This window comes from Chelon labrosus (genome assembly GCF_963514085.1).
Source record: "Chelon labrosus genome assembly, chromosome: 17".
Taxonomy (NCBI): Eukaryota; Metazoa; Chordata; class Actinopteri; order Mugiliformes; family Mugilidae; genus Chelon; species Chelon labrosus.
Genome location: NC_140350.1, coordinates 5,555,254 through 5,573,225, shown reverse-complemented (window position 1 = coordinate 5,573,225; position 17,972 = coordinate 5,555,254). Strand labels below are relative to the sequence as shown.

General features: G+C 39.9%; 1 protein-coding gene across 1 annotated transcript; it reads right to left on the bottom strand.

Annotated features, from left to right (window-relative positions):
- Positions 1–11,584: 11,584 nt before the first annotated feature.
- hrh2b (histamine receptor H2b) lies at positions 11,585–12,975 on the bottom strand (the record flags this gene model as incomplete). Its single annotated transcript, XM_084564267.1, has 2 exons — positions 12,256–12,975; positions 11,585–12,058 (listed from the first exon to the last, which is right to left on the bottom strand). The coding sequence occupies exons 1-2, from the start codon at positions 12,874–12,876 to the stop codon at positions 11,585–11,587; spliced, it is 1,095 nt and encodes a 364-aa protein (XP_084420393.1). The 5' UTR covers positions 12,877–12,975.
- Positions 12,976–17,972: the final 4,997 nt, after the last annotated feature.

The window sequence follows — 17,972 nt, the reverse complement described above, 5'->3', positions numbered from 1 at the left end:
CCATAAACGCAGCAGTCTATTCTGTCTCAAAATGACTGAAGCAGGTTATGTAAGCCTGCAATTTGCTTGTGGAGACAGAGCTTTTTGTCTCTCACTCCACTGAACTGGGGAAACGCGCAGGGAGAGCATGACGCAGTGCTTCCTCGGTCTATTTTAACCCCCCCCCCCCATCCACTCTTGTCTATATTTAATGGTTATAGATTCTATTTATCTTCTCACGGGGGCATTTTAGCAGGTATCTGGCCTTCAGCGTCTCTTTCCCGAACACCTGAAAGAAACAGAAAACGACAGAAGGGAAAACCACAGCTTTTGTGAGCGGAGGTGGTCCCATTTAGAACCCAGGAGGGAAGCACTTTACTCGAAGAATGGCGTGGTAAAAAATAAAATAAGCTGCTAAACACGCTGTCAAAAAAGCGTGTGTGCAAGATACCGGAAATTAGAAGTGAATTGTGAACACCGACTTTATTATTATAATACAACGTCAACCCAAAAAATGAGTGGGACAGTTCGTGTTTTGGTGCAGGCCTTCACCTGGAGACTTTTGGAAACAGCATTTGTTCATGACATTAATGTGAGGAATGTGTGTTTTGTTTTACTGCGTAAAATGCATGCAAAAATACGACAAAATACAAAACAAAGATGATAATTAGCTCCCTTTGCCACTAATAGATGTGAGGACAACAACAAAAGAGGACCAATCTCAACAAAACCTATCACAAAAGAGGTGAATAATAATTAACTACAAATGAACACCAGACCAACATGTTTTAAAGAAAAAAAAAATTATTAAAATGAGTTGTTGAACAAGCTAGACTCTTCTCTTACCCTCCCTCTTTAGCAGGGTCTTGGTACAGTCTAGCTGAACAACTTAAAGATAACATAAATTAATTATTTACTTTACAAAATTAGCGAGTGCGGTTGTTGAATAAGTTATATGAATCTCCCTTGTAAATTATAAACCTAAAGTAAGTGCGTGATAAGTATTAGGGTTAAAGAGAGGGTGAGGGATAATTATCAGAGGCGGTTCTAGAGTCTGTTGGGGCCCTGGTCACCGCATAGAAGACAGAGGGGGGCATTCTTCTCTGCTAGCTAAGTTAATTACTGTTAATCTTAAAAGAAAGAACAAACGATAGAATGGGATGCCAGTAGAAGTCAAATATCTCTCTCTCATTGTTAAGGCTAGACTAGCGGCATTCACTTAGCTATTTAATCTTAATACTTACCATCATTATCTACTCGACTTCACTGTCTTGCTTTCTCTTTCCTCTTGTTTTTCATTCCCAGAGGGATTGCTTCTTCTCACACGCACAGCATGCAGTGGGATTAAGTTTACAGAGTTGTGTCAGCTGGGTGCTCCTCAAGCACAACCTCACTGCTTCAGTTTAAAGTGTGTCGCCCCTTGGGGGCCCCCTGCTGGCACCAGGCCTTAAGCAGTTGACTTCCCCCTCCAGTTGAGCTGCTGCGCCACGGCTAATTATGTCACATACAATGTTTGCATGCAGATGTGGCTGAGGCCATCATACATACTCTTTGCATTGTCGAGTACTTTTACATTAGACTCGGACTGACAAAAGAGGAGTCACAGTTCCTAGCAGAGTGGAACCCGGACTTTAATGCTTAAGATGCGATTGTGCTGATATGCGGACCCCTCAGATCGACCTAAACTGACTAAGAACAGGTCGTTGGAGTCAATTGACTGAAGCTTGGCTTCACAACTGTCTCACATCAATGTGCCAGTTCCAGGTGAGAGTAACACTAGTGTTACCCTGATCAGGCATAACATTATGACCACTGTACCACCCACCAAGACCAGACCAGGCACCCCTTTAAATTTAAGATGGAAAATGATCACACGCGGCTTTTTTGTATGTCAGCACCTGAAAATTAGAAACCACAAGTTTGATTACATTTTATTAGCTGGGAAAACTGCTAGATAAGCATTGTGCTATGTATCCCTCTGCAGTGTGTCTGACTTTAAGTGTAAACATGTACCTTTGAACTGCACAAGAGCAGTGTTTGAGTACCGTTTACCACACAACAAAGCACCTTGTGAGCCTGGAGAGTAATTGGTGGGCATTCTCATCTGCTCCTTCATCCACATACTCATTACAATCATGTCTGCCCTATGGAGACCATTAGCAGCCATGGCAATGTCAGCACACACAGAATCTGGATAATTCACCTGTCTCATTTCTGCCTCACTTCTGGGGTCTGGGGTCTAGCACTGTCAGGTTATTTATGTAGCCACTCATCACTAGTATGAGCCAGAGCTGTTGTGGTAAAATATGCTGCATGATATATTTACATATGCAGTGCACTGTATGATGCAACGCAACAAACTAACTGAAACAAGTAATGGATGCAAAGTGCCACCAACAAGCATGAATTATGCACTTAAATTATGCACTCCAAGATGAAAAAAATAAATCTTTCACGGCATTAAATTTAACAGTTTTATTTATTTTTTTTAATCCTGTTGGCAGCAATTTCCTATCGCATTCTTGGCCAACATCAGTAGAAAAGCCAAAAGAGGCTGATGCGGAGGAAAAGTGTGGTTCATAGTGTCCATGGTGATATGGAGATATTAATAAACAGAAATTACTTTGGCACTTTGTTTGAGGAAAATATTGTTGCCATAGTGAAGTTCATTCCCTAAGCAATTGAAGGAAGAAGATATTAAGAGTGTATTAAATAAAAATAAAAAAACACAGATGCAAATATTGATACTGACTAGCTTTGCTCTTAGGGTCAAACCCCCCTTCCTTGTTCATCTGCATTTTGCTGGTGAGGGAGGTCTCAGATTTTCCATTTCCTCAGGGTTATCTGTTCTGTGTAAAAGAAACACAACTGCTGTTGAGTGCAGGCAGCCACACAGCTGACCCCTGCAGCAGTAGCAGCACTGCGTTGCCTCCCACACTCAGATGTTAAGCCTTCCATGCCCCCGCACTGAGCATGCTCAGATGAACCTTCTTCTGGATCTCAAGACAGGAGTTTAGCAGTCATCCTCACATGGAACGATAAGAAGTGACAAGAATAGTGGGATGCCATGGAGCTAAGATATCTGGCTGCATGAGGCAAAAACAAAAATATACAGGCCCGCACACACTCGTACAGTTCACACAAAAACATGGTTTGGCTCAGCGGCCAGTCAGATTCTTGGGTATGTTTAATGTGGAAAAAAAGACTATGTTTGTTGATGAAAGCCGGTCAGGTTTAGCATAGCATAGCATAGCATAGCATAGCATAGCATAGCGACACACTATAGTGTAGCATAATCAGTATAACATAACCTAATATAACATAATTGCATTGTGTAGCATAATGTAGCAAAACAAAAGATTAAATAGCATAGCATAGCATAGCATACTGGGTTTTATTCAATTTTTACAAATTTTACTTTTAAACTTCTACATGTTGCAAATGTTAAGTTTTGTAAAATGTAACTTAATCTTCGTACAACATAGAACTGCCGCCCCTGCAGCTGGCTCTCATGCAGACGTAATAATGAAGTAGTGAGAAAGCTGACAAAGAAGACCTTGTTGCAGCAGAGATGAAGGTTTATGTGTTTCTGCCTTTTGTGTAAAACACACAAAATCTGTATATTAGAAATAAAACTAAATATGGAGCTCCTTTTTTAGAAGTTTATTTTTAAACTAGTTGCTTCAATTTTAATCTGTCCAGTCAACAGACCTCGACGAAATCTTCTCCAAGTGCAGCCTGCGGAATAAATTTGTTTAATTATCCATGGCAACTGCTGTCCTGTTCAAATCTACTGGGGACAATTAGGACGTGTGACTTAACAAACACCAGCCAGCACTCCAATCAAGTGCAGAGGCAGTATTCACAGGCTCACAATGCAGCAGCCTTACACGGCTGTGGAGAAACCAGAAAATGAATCTTATTTTAAGTGTTACACCTAGCTGCCCACCTTCCCTCCTACACAGTTGCATAATGTAGGAGATTATTTAAACACTCTTATTACATCTCCACGACAATTAACTGACAGAATGCTGGCACATACTCAGATTCCAAAAATCCAAAAGCCTTTCTCTTTCTCCTACGTTCATTTCTTCTACACTGCTGAATTTTGCACTGAGGAAAATCACTGTGGACTGAAACATCACCTACACTATGCACCTTAATTAAATTATTGTTTGTTGTAGCTGATTCTCTCTTTTCAGCAGTTTTAGTCTTGTCTGAAGGGTTTTTAGTTTTAATAACCATAGTTGTCTGGAATCCTCTTATACTGTGACTGCTGTCTTCCAAAACCTGATGTTGTCAGTGTGCCTTTTAGGGTCTTTGCAGTGTCCTTTTCCTCTCATCTGGAATGAGACAATGCAAAGCAGCAGGGAGAAAAAAAATAAGGCTTCGCGTGGGGTTCATTTCACAGTGAAAACTGGTTTATGCTGCCATCTGGTGGATATCAAGTCAAGTCACTTTATTTCGTCTCCCCAGGGAGAAATTTGTATCGGGTATAAGGGAAGTTACTGCATCAACTAACAATACATACACATACCACAGACAGCAAACATTGTAAAAAAATATACCTTGTTTGCCAAGAAGATGCGTTCTGTGATTTCTCACTGAAACATATTGAAAAATGTGGGAGTTTAACGATTAAAAAGGATTAAAAAGTGCTGCCATTACAAAAAGACAGCAGATGCATAACAACCTGGGCAAGCCATTAGGGGGCTTGATTTAAGAAATTACAGTGGGCCATGCAGACTATGTAATCTTTGACGGCTTCTTGTGCCACTGCTACGATGTGTGTTGCCACCAGTGACCATCACTGTTTTTTCTGCCTAGTGGACAGGGGACCACTCCATGTTGACTGAAGGCAGGAAATAATTCAACACCCAGGGAAAGGACCTTACCTGATGGACTGCAAGTATTCCCCAAGAATGTAATTCCAGTACAATAGCAAAAGTTCCCATTTTCTAATAGGTTGAAGAAATATAATAGAAAGAAAGATAGTTGATCAGTTTGGGATCTAGTGAATTTGAGGCCAGGTCAACACCTTGTGCTGTTCTTCATGTTTTTTGAGTTCCTAAAGCGTTTTTGTGTGTGTGTCTGTGTCAGGCTGCATCCTGCTGGGGATGGCTGCTGCCATCAAGGAGTGTCATTGCTATGGGGTGGGGGTGTCTGGTCTTGTCTAGGTGGGTGCTACATGTCTAAGTAACATCCACATGAATGCCAGGTCCAAAGGTTTCCAAGCAGAACATTGAATTATCACAAGATGGCCAGTGTTATTCATATCACCTGTCAGTAGTCACAGTGTTATGCCTGATCAGTGTATACTTTATATACTATACTATACCTATTTATTGTAGGTTTTAAAGGTAGCTAGACAAAATCGAATCAATATTGTACCGTTTATATTTAAACGATATGGAGTAAACCTGGGGATTTTGTGCCTCTTTAGGGTCTGATGTTGCCTGGTCTGAACCAACACCTAATCCAGTCTTGACTGGCCGTCCAATAGTAACAAAATCAACAATCCCTGACCAGACATGACAACCCATAAAACTGCTCTTTGCACTGATTAAACACTTAAGACGTAATGGGAAGTTGAAATATGAGACTGCTGCACGGCACACTGTGTTCTGCAGTATTATGATACTGCTCCTGCTGTGCAGTTTTAGTTAGTAGTCACACTAGTTACATTAAAAATACTTACTACAAGAGTCCCTATCTTAAACACACACAAAGATGATGAAAGAGAATCTTTGTTGCTAAGTCAAATGATGCTGTTGAATTGTTTTGGACCGCATGGGAAAAATTAGAAAGCAGGTGTCCAGATGGCTACGTTATTTAGCAATGAATAACCATAAACCTATGAAGGCCTTACACGGCCCACTTCGGGGGCTACTTTCTATCTACCCTATGACAGAGTTCTCTAGTTTGGATTCGGGGGACAGTACACATATGTCTTTATCTGGGGCCCTCCAGAACCTAGGCTCACCACTGGATAGGTCATATCCTAAACCACTGTACACTCTGTATCTATTATCTCTGTTATATTAGCACAAATAAATAATTGTTCACACACAGATACACACCAAAACAATAATAATACAATTATTGATTCTGTGAAAAAAATGCTTTAGTTTGTACAGCAGTTGGCAGTTTATTTATCTTTGTGCAAAAGAGATCTAAGAGGAACGGATAAGGTACAAGCAAACAGAGATAGCCACAACGAAAATAAGAGTCAACACCGGAGAGTACAGAACGTATCTTCACATCAGGCCCCCATATAAATAGTCAGATAATCACAATGTTGGATTAGTGAAGCGATACATTTTCATAAAGCATCATGACGCACTGTGGGACCGTGAGTTTCTTAACTCTGTTTAAACATGAGCGAAAAGCACATTGTAACAATTGCAGACAGCTCTCATGTGGCTCAGGAGTCTGATAATGAGTTGTAAAAGCATTGGTTTTTATTCTTTTTTTTTTGCATTGCTCTCTTTGATCTCTGTTTTCTGACGTTTAAACCAGCACACCATTCATCAAACATTTACAGTAGCACAAAACCCAGACTGATAAGGTTTAAATACGTATTGCCTATTAATGAAAGTTACATGCCGTTGTGAACGCATTTCACACCACAACTAGTGCATCTTTATAACTACCGTAATTTCCGGACTATAAGGCGCACCTGAATATAAGCCGCACCAGCTAAATTTTGGGGAAAATACAGATTGTTCCATATATAAGCCACACCCGACTATAAGCCGCTGGTGTTTTAATGTTTAATTACTGTAAGGGTTTCTTCTACCACGGAGGGGATTGTCGGGACAGAAATGACTGTTTGGAAACACAAAGCGTCCCATTTATTTACATTTGAGAAACACAATAAATCTTTCAATAAATCAATCAAACAATCAATCAATCGATCAAACTTTCACGTCTTTGACATTACAAACAGCATCCGTGCAGTGCACAAATAATACAACGACAACGACAATACGCATTACATACATTTCAGAGACTAAAGACAGAGATCAACTGTTTCTTTTTTTGGCAACCAAGGAATGACAATTTGAACAATCATTTCAAATGGGCTTGCAATTAAAAAAACAGAATAGCAAGCGGTATAATTTACCATCACATAAACAAACGCAAACTTGAATTTCTCTTTGACTATAGTGTAGGATTTAGAACCTGAGAGCGTGAGTTCATAGAGTTCAAGAGTTCATTTATGTCATGTTAAACAGAGTGCTGGAACTCAAATCAGGACTCAGAAACATAGACGGTTTCTCAAAAAAACGCAGGTTTTATTAGTATCAAAAACTCTCAAAGGAGATCTAGAAAACAAAACACAAAACAATTCCAAATAGGAGTCAGACTTCACACAACGGTGGTAAATAACTAACTGAGAATTTGAGGATCACAAAACAAAAAAAACACTCCCAAGGAGGCAAAAGAATCAATAAAGAATCTCAATGAATTCAGTTAGCTATGGCTTGGTCAAGATATCTGGCTGGTGTGCACAATAGAACGAAACACTCTGGCACAAGACAGGGGAAGACACAGACCATATATACATGAGGGTAATGGGAAACAGGTGGAAACAATCAGGAATCAGGGAAGACAATCAGACCAGTGACACATGAGGGAAGGGCAAGTGACCTGAAACGAGAGGAGAGTTACTTTTCAAAATACAACAGGAAGTCACAAGACAACAGAAACAAGACATAAACTGACACAGAGTAAAGTAAATACTCGTCTTCGACAGTTTTCTATTGTCTGGGGAATTCCCCAATAAAATACTGTAGCCCCCAACCACAAACAACTAAACGAGGTGTTAATGTTCAGGAAAAATAAAAATAGTTAAATGTTCTACAACAGTTGCTAAGTGATTGTATCTGTTAAGTTAATAGTGGTGACAGATTGATCAGACTCTGATGGTTGGAGCATTTGTTGGCATCCAGGCCATGTTGATGATGTTGTGGAAAATAAAGAAGTATATCTGTATAACTCTCAAAGAGACGCGACAAGTACAACTGGATCACGGTCCTCAGTCACAGCCATAGTCTCAACTGCTGGTGACTGTTCTTACTGAAGGTGGTCTTCACCGTGGTCCAGTTAATATTGGAGCCATCTATATTTTTAATTGCAATATCCCACTGGTTTACTGTTCACTTCTGACCTGTTGTGTTTCAAATATTTAAGGAAAGTAAATGTGTCAGAGTATTGTTTTCAGAGAATTGTGTATATTCAACCATTTGTTGGGTGAGTATAATTGAATCTGAAGTTAATAGTTGATTTGAGAAGGGAGCAATCTGTGTCAAGTAGTGAACACTAAATTAAATATAACAAACTCAAAAAATTCTTGTCAGTATTACTATATATCCAAGTGGTAGTAATTAAGTAGCACTTAAACTGCACAACTCTAGTTCATTATGTTTGTTTACTAGATTTTTAGAGGCAATGAGCTAGAGTATGATTAATTAAAAATGCCTCAGCAACGGGGGAGACACATTTGAGTAGAGTAACTTTCACAAGCATCCTATTATTTCATTTGTTCTTTCTTTGAAGGTTACACATGTGTTAACTTAGCTAGCAGAGCAGTGTGTCCAGTAGTGCATTCATGCAAAGACAGACATGTGAAAACCTTTTGACATGGTGAAACCAGCGATGAGGTTGCTAGGCAATCCGGGAAATAATTTTACCAGTTGAGACATAGTTTTTAAGCGGAATGTAAACATCCCATTTCTTTTACGGTTTTCCATGTCTGCACAAAGTCACACATGTCGAATGTAAATTATATAAACAGACCTACATCTGATGGATTCCAGCAAGTTTTATAGGGTAGCTGTTTAACCCTCAAGTGGCTGCACATGCAACGCTTAAACTCTGACAGTCTTACACTGTGCTTTGGATGTACCGAACACGTTTGGGTGCAGTATTGCAAGTCCATCCTCTGCAGTTTGATCCACAGCAGCATCCAATCATCTACAAGTTGTAGGCAAGTGTATTTCATTCCCTCTCCCTACTTCAGCTTACACTGACATGAACCTTTAATTGGATTCACACTCAGTTTGCACTGTTACTGAAAATTCTTGAAAACCACATCCATTTATGTGTTACCACTGATGTTCATACAAAAGTTTGGTTTCAGAAAGTTTAGAATGTTAGCGTGGAATGTTTTACAAATCATTCATTCATTCATTAATCTTCTGCAACTGCTTGTCCGGTGAAGGGTCGCAGGGGGGCCGGAGCCTATCCCAGCTGTCATTGGGCGAGAGGTGGGGTACACCCTGAACAGGTCGCCAGTCTATGGCAGGGCTGGTTTACAAATCAGTTATATTTTATTAAATAAGGTTAAAAAATTAATAATGACAAAAAAAAATAATTAAAGAATAAAAACATAATAAATACACACTGACTGTCCAAAAAAAAATAAAAAATGCTGCCACATGGATTTAACTAAGCAAATAGGTACAAGTCTCCTATTGGGTAATTACTGCACCAGAAAAAAAGGCTTCAATTTGCTGGGGCGCGTAAGGATTGGACTCTGGAGCAATGGAAGAAGGTCATGTGGTCTGATGAGTCCAGATTTTCCCTGTTCCAGAGTGATGGGGTCATCAGGGTAAGAAGAGAGGCAGATGAAGTGATGCACCCATCATGCCTAGTGTCTACTGTACAAGCCTGTGGGGGCAGTGCTATGATCTGGGGTTGCTGCAGTTGCTCAGGTCTAGGTTCAGCAACATTATGTGCCCAAAGAATGAGGTCAGCTGACTACCTTAATATACTGAATGACCAGGTTATTCCATCAATGGATTTTTTCTTCCCTGATGGTACGGGCATATTCCAAGATGACAATGCCAGGATTCATGGGGCTCAATTTGTGAAAGAGTGGTTCAGGGAGCATGAGACATCATTTTCACACATGGATTGGCCACCACAGAGTCCAGACCTTAACCCCATTGAGAATCTTTGGGATGTGCTGGAGAAGGCTTTGTGCAGTGATCAGACTGTCCCATCACCAATACAAGATCTTGGTGAAAAATGAATGCAACACTGGATGGAAATAAATCTGATGACATTGTAGAAGCTTATCAAAACATTCTTCAAATATTAGAGTGTGTGACAGTTTTTTTTCATGGCGACTTTTCTTTTTTTGGCCATGCAGTGTATGTTTGTTAAACAGACATAGAAATAGAAACAATGAAATTCCATTATTCCATCTATTTTTATTTATGTAACTTACATATGACATATATCAATGTGTTTAAAGCTAGAAGGTTTTGTCTCCCGTTCTGACATTGACAGTAATTAAACAGACTTTTAAGATATCTGTACAGTCCCTCAGTTCTTTTTTCAGCACTCTCCATAAAGCAAGAGCAACACCAGTAGTAACCTAAAAGTATTTGGTCTTGTGCTTGATCTTTCTTTTTTTTAGGCTGTGATCCTAAAAACTCCTTTTTAAATGTTTTTCTTGGACGCTTACTTAATACCGTTTCATTCTTCTATACTGACTTTAGAATATTTGTAACACTTGTTTTCAGAGCATTGTCTCCACCATACTCCCAGTTGCTGTCGGCTATTCTGTCTCCGTTGCTAAGATTTTTCCTTGTCTTCAGCTCTGGCGAACCAGTCTTTGCTGGTGTTGATGCTAAAATGCATCACTACTTGTGAGCCAACAAGCCACAATAGACACCAGAGTAATTAAAACCTCCCGTATACTGGGAAATGCTGGGAGAAAGCCTGCTTTTGTGAATTTGTTTAGCAAGCGCTTGAACGTAAAGAGTGTTCATTTGTATGTAAATGTCCCTCACCATAACTTTAATTCTACTGTCATTTTTAACAGTTAGTCAAATAGACTACATCTGCATCACACATCCTCTTTCAGCATTATCTTATACCTCTGTATAAGAAATGTGAGTCAGTTACAATGTCAGGGTCTTTCATTTGTCAATGACTATGCATGAGAATAATACCAGCAACAAGTCAGAGAGAAGGGATCATCTTCATCATAACTGAATTCATAACTAAAAAATACACTTTTTACAGAACATCTTGTTCGGTAGCAGTTAATCTGTTTAAACATCCAGGAAGTCCTTCAGGCCATCCTGCTTGGGTCAGGTCAAACATACACATATTGTACATATCAAATGAACTTGCTGGTCATTTATTCACTTTCAGTGGCAGGGCTGAAGGGAGAGAAAATAAACATTTCGGAACAATGTTTAACCTCCTCTGTCTCCAAGCAGCATGCTGGAAAACTTACTAAGTCATTTATTTATTCAACTCAGATTTACACAGTTGTCTTTTACTTTTTTGCATTTCTAATAAACAGGCATTGAAATACTGCAAAGCTCAATGTGTACAAAATCTGTTATCTATAAAATAATAACCTGAACTTTGGATTTTGCTTCTTGTGCTGTCAAATACACCAACAAAACAGTTATGTAACGGTCTTAGTTTTGTGCCTTGAATTGTATAATCTTTGGCACTAATCATCTTAACTGGTGCTGTAAATTGTTAGCTAATCTGGTACTGTGAGTTGAGCAAGTTTCACAATCATCACACAGTAGCGTGCTAGCCTGCTACAGTCCATCTGTGAAACAGAATCCAGTCAACACAGCTCACCAGGGATGCCATTTCTCGCGTGAAGAGTGAGGTGCTTCCCCTCAGCCTCTTTCTGAACTGTGTTTTTATGTTTCTCAGACTGCTGAGGCAGCCGTCCATTAGTAAAGGTCAATCGTTTATGCACTGACACGGGGATAAGTTGCCGTTTTCTGCGAGACGGGCCTCTGCAGCGGAGAAGCTCTGCGTAGGCCTTGCGGAAATCCCTGTTGAAGGCTGGGTACAAGATGGGATTCAGGGCTGAGTTAAAATAGCCCAACCACAGGACCACAGAGTGAAGTGTGTTAGGGGGGGTTGCCTTTTCCTTCATGCCCATGCAGATGAAGAAGGTGAAGTAGGGGAACCAGCAGACGATGAAAGCCCCCAGTACAGCTGCCAGGGTCACCGTAGCTTTGTGCTCTCGGGCTATGGCTGCAGTGGCTGTGCGCGCAAACGATGGGGTTGCAGCACGAATACGGCGCACCTGAAAGGATTGGTTAAGAGAAGGACAGAGAGCCAGAGGACACAGAAAATTAGATCTTTGGATGATTTTGGATCACACATGACTGTCCCTTGGGAATGCAGATTGCAAATATGAAATCATATTTTGTCTCAACTAGGTGCAAAAAGCCTTTTATATGTGACCTCAGCAGGTTTTACTAAATCATAATAAACACTGACCTGTTCTCGTGCCACTCTGAATATGCAAAGATACATTCCACACATAAGCAGCAGCGGCAGGTAAAATGTGCCAAAGGCATAAATAAGAACATAGTTGTTATTCCATTCAAACTGGCAGTAGCGTCCCTCCATGTTCTCATCCCCCATGTCCCAGTCCAAGTGCTGCACTCTGTAGTCTGCCGTGTTCCAGCCCATGTGGATGGGCACAAAGGACACAGCTAGTGACAAGGCCCAGATGGCGGTGATGACCAGTGTTACCCTCAGAGGGGTAACTCTCCGGGAGTGACTAAGCGGAGCTGAAATGGCCAGGTACCGGTCCACGCTGATCGCCAGGAGGGTCAGGATAGAGGCCGTGCACAGCATGACATCCAGTGAGATGTAGATATTACACAGGGCTCCTCCGAGGGGCCACTTCCCACTGCGCAGCTCCAAGGTGGCAGAAAAGGGCAACACCAGCAGGCCCAGCAGGAGATCCGTCACTGCCAGCGACACCACGAAGCAGTTAGCAATGCGCCACAGTCGACGGCTGAGCCCCACAGCCAAGCACACCAGCACGTTACCACCAACGGTCAGAATGATGAAAGACACCAGGACCAGCCAACGGAAAGCTGTGGAGATCATGATGTCCTCCTCCTCAGGCACTGGGTCACTATAACAATACTGCTGCTGGTGTCTGAGTCAGTGTCTACTGCCAATTCACTATTCCCTTTTGACAATCCTTTTCATGGCGCTTAGATATGAAGGGAATCAGGTGGAGCGGACAGAACATCCTAGCCGTCTCTTTTTCCACAGTGCCTCTGCCACAGGTCGTGAAGTAGACATGTCCCTGGTGAGAACAAGTACAACAGTAATTACTTAAATGGATCACCATGTACATACATATGTAGTATTTGCACAATTTAAATATAAAGTACATTTAAAGAAATAGTCTAACTGCTACTGCCTATTAAGGGTCAAATTACCCAAAAACTGGTCACTGAGGAAATGTTTTACAGAAAACTATGTATAAGGGGTATACATTTTTCTGAGTCCCGGCATATGAGTGTAACTTTTGCTAAAATTACACTGGCAATTGGTTCTGGAAGTACACACATCTATGGAAAAAGAAATAAAAATACTGGACTTGGATGTGGTACAACACAAAGAGAGATAAAGTGCATGTGCCCCTGTGTACACATAGAGTATGTTGAGGTTAGAGAACTCCTCCCTGGAGACGGGAATATTTATTAGAGGGAAAAAGCGTGGGCCGCACCATATTCTGCAATCACTGTCAGGGTAATGCAAGACAAGATCTTAAAAACAACCATAAAACATTCTGTCGCAGTCTAAGGAGTCGTATAAACAAATCTGAGCTCTTTAAGTACACGACAATTTGACAAATTTAAGATATCTTGTGTATCCAACCACGTATACCTTCTAAATATATATTTCAAGAGATTGTAAAAGCTACTGTTAAAATGTTTAAGATACTCTATATATCAAAATTAAGTTTTCAGTTTGGTAAGTTGCCCTCACCTGACTGCTGTGCTTCCACAAATGTCACTTAACACTATTTTTTGCTTTTGCAGAAATATATGAATGAGTTGAGTGTGATCAGCCTCGATCGGCAGGTTCTTGCTCTGTTTTCTTTCAGGTGCTTGTTCAAAGCCCCAGCTGTCCTGCCGTAACACTGAGGCTGAGCTAACACTGACAAATGCAACTCTAATAGAGCTTGTTTGGTAATAAACAAGCGGAATCAGTTTCCAGTAACCGCTAATTTGATCTGAGGATGTCAGTCTGATGTGTTTTTGTATCTCCTGTGTTTCCCTGCATCACCCACAGCCTCTGTTATAAGTCTTTAGATGCACTCCAAACCGAAATGAGCCACATGACCATAGGCACAACTATACTGTGGTACTGAGCCTTTTATCAGCAAGTGGAGCTCAAACTGTTGTTGACAATGTGCGAGTGACTGCTGTTCAACAATGCTTAATATAAGGTATGTGATGCATGTTTTTAATAGCGTCACTTTATTCAGTATAGCTGCTTCTTTATTACAGTTTGATCCTCTGATGTCCTGCTAAGTAAATTCTTTCTCTAATTAAAGTTTGATGATCTAAAGCTGTGGTGATGTCCATAACAGCAAACTGACACTTAGGTTTAAGAGACTACATCAGGTAAAAGACACACGTTAATACCTTATATCTGCTATCTCTATGCTAAAGAATATTCCATTAAAAAATATTTCATATACTCTGAATACACACTTCAACAACCTATGAGTTAAAAGAAATATGCAAGTGCCAATCTCAAAGAGCATTGCTTTGTTCTTTTTGGTGGTCCCTATGGAAATACGCGGTAATTGCAGGTGGGTTTTTTGCGTTTAACTCACTAGAGATTCAGACAGTGGAAAACAATTCTTCAACCAGATTGAATTAGAGATTCTAACTGCTTTGATAAATAAACAAAACATCAGTCATAAAATAACTTTTTTCTTTTTATGCAGAAAGTGGTTTGGCACAAAGTGTAGTGGTGATAACTGCAGAGAAGAAGAAGAAGAAGAAGAAGAAGAATGATTCCAGCTTCATTCATCCATTCAAAGACTTGCATCATTTTCCTACTCATTACCTGATGTTTAGGTCAACTGGCAAAACGCACAGAAATAATTTATTTAATTCACAATGACTGAAACGATTGGATGGAAGGGTATGCATGATTAATTAATCTGATTCTCATATATTCCCACTGAATGGATTAGCAGAAGGTCTCAGTTTGATTGAAAATTCCTTCCAGTTGGGTCGTATGTATATGGCCTGATTGAAAGCAAATCATTATGAAATCATGGCCACCAGTTGCATTGTGACCCCTTCTGACTTCCTTCTGGGTGCTATACAGTTCTGACTAATCGATATAATCTCAAAAATATTACCCCCATTGACCCCGCTGGTGAGGCGTTTAATTTCAGCTCTAACACACTGCATCTTCATCACAGAAGTTACAAGCTGTGTATGTGGAAATGCCTTTTAAATGCGAAACACAAGCAAGCTCGGGTGCAAATGGTGTGCGAGAAGGGGAGAAAAGTGCACATGCTGATCACATGTGTTGTGTCTGCAAACAATATGATAAGGTATCAGCTCCTCCACCTTTATGAGTCATGTTAAACGGGACATACTGCACATTCATGTTTAGTTTAGCACATCAAATCTATAGTTACTACGAGAGCAGGAAGAATCAAAGGAAGAAGCTGGTTTCCCCGGGAACTGCTTCATCTTTTGTTTTGTAATAACTCTGAGCCTGCTCAGGGTTTTCCAATACAACGCAATGTGATGACTAACATGATAATGTGAAGTGACGAAAGTGACAACGATAAGAACAGAAGATGTAGGGTTATGGTCTTAATTACGTGGGTGGAAATGATGGTTGGTGTTCAAACAGCAATTTCTATAATGATGACTTTGATAGTATATAATTAAAAGACCCCCTCACATGTGTTGTCTCCTTCAAGATGGAATCAGATCATTGGATCATTTTATTGGATACTAAAAACACACATATACTCAAAAACATATATCCATCCTCACCACGTTCACATTCTTATCCACTTAAAGAGAGAAGATTCGATCTCATAAAGAAGTCCTGGCGCTCTCGACTGAGCATCCTTGAAGAAATAAGTCAGGACCAGAATGTGGCCATCTGACCTTTTATGCCCATACAGCTGCATACATGACCTGAGGTGAATAAAGTATGGTAACTATTGTTTTTAGTTCTACAGTCAATATTTTCCTCCAAGAACTGGAATTAAAAACTACACTGTTGCCCATGGAGTTGGAATAATTCTGTTTTCAGACATGTTGCTCTTTTTATTCCTATTTATTCCGTTATATGTATATAGAATATAAATAGTTTATAAAGTTTTGAGAAGATATACCCTTTAACTATCAAGAATACTATCAAGAAGAATAAATCACATTGTCACGTTCATTTTGTGAAAAGTAGTGAAAAGTATTTTATGTCAGCATTATGGGCAACAGTGTATAATGTCATAAAGTATGTTTATGACATGCTCTTACTTTACTGTTCTGTCATTTAATAAGAAAAAAAGAGATAATCTGTGCTTCTCAATTATTTAATCTGCTCATAGGACACCAAGTGCAAACATCCCGTGTTTAACTGACAGATATCCCCTGCCATGTCGCATCACATGAGACCTTGTTTCAGTGCAAGAAAAGGTTTTAATTAATTCAATATTGTGTAATAATTCACTCACAAAGACTGATAATTTCAACTGAGGATGTCTGGTTGGTTTTCTGAAGATAATTAAATTGAAGGAGCCTGTATTTCACCTGCGCCTGCCATTCAGAGAATCCAAGGCTTCAGTGTTTTTGATGATGTCAATAGATTTCCCTCAGGGATAAACACTTTGCGTTTCCATGGCGACTTTGCAGTTTAGATGGAGCCGTGACCCTTGTCGTCTGACTACATACGTTTAACGCCATAAGAACCGGGCTTTATCGGTTAAAAGTCCATGAAGAGTCAGAGGAGATTTAATGTAAAGCCCCGATAAAAGCGAGCCTCCGCTGTCATGTAGTCCTGGTGCTGACTTGATACAAGACAATGGAAGGACATGAAACACAACGCTACTGCACCATGAATGACCTAAGATCATTTTACCATACCTTGTATAATTTATTTGACTGCTTCTGACATGGTTTACTGGAAGTGGAAAAATAAGCTGTAATCGATTTAGAAAAAAAAATAAAACATATTCCCTAGACAAACAGATGTTTTGCCACATCATGGTCAGAGAAATTCAGAGGTTAGTTAGAAGCACAAAAAGGTTTCAAAGCTTAATTAAGTTTGTCATATGATACTTACAACAGACCTCTTTGATGTATAAATGGCACCTATTGTGTCCTGTAGGCTACTTATATCAGCTGTCGGCCAAGTCCTTTGGCCCCATGCAGCACTAACATAAGCGTGACTGCTTACTACATCGTCGTAGCAACTGTTTTAGAGATTCTTATCATGTCTCGGTGCTTATTTTATTGCTTATTCACAATTACCAGATGAAGGTTACAGATCAAAGCAATCTAACACAAAAAGTTGCTCTACGTTAAAAGTGTTATTAGCAGCTGTTGGCGTCTCTTCACAGCGGCCACAAAACCCCTGCATCACAAAGTAAATTAAGTAGGAAGAGATAACAATGCACCAAAACATCCGGGCGCAGGGCCAGCAACATTATCATCAATAATTTATCGTCTGAAAAGTGAAACCACGAACAGCTGGGAAATCATCTGGTAATCTGCCAAAGTGTCATCCAAGGAGGAGTTATATTTTCAGTGCACTTGTGTTCATTCCTCGTCTTCTCGAACCAAAGCTTCTTACTTTTATTTTTTATTTCTGCCTCACGAGCCTAACCAGGCTATATTGACTCCATTAGGTGGGTCTCTAATATCGCTTTAGAAACATGAACTTAATTGCTTTGCGGCTCTCTGTAACAACTCCCACATGGTTATAGTACTATAATATCAAGCATCCCAGCTGTCAGGTTATTTACACTGAGCTCAATGCAATAAATAAGCAAATCTAAATAGTTGTTAAAATACTTTTATCTCTATATTTTTATTCATATCAAACAGAAAGGAATGTGAATTGACTTTTAGAAAGAAACAAAACAAGCAATAGTACCTTATATGAAATATAGGGGGAACAACCTTGGTGTTCTTGAGACTTTACAG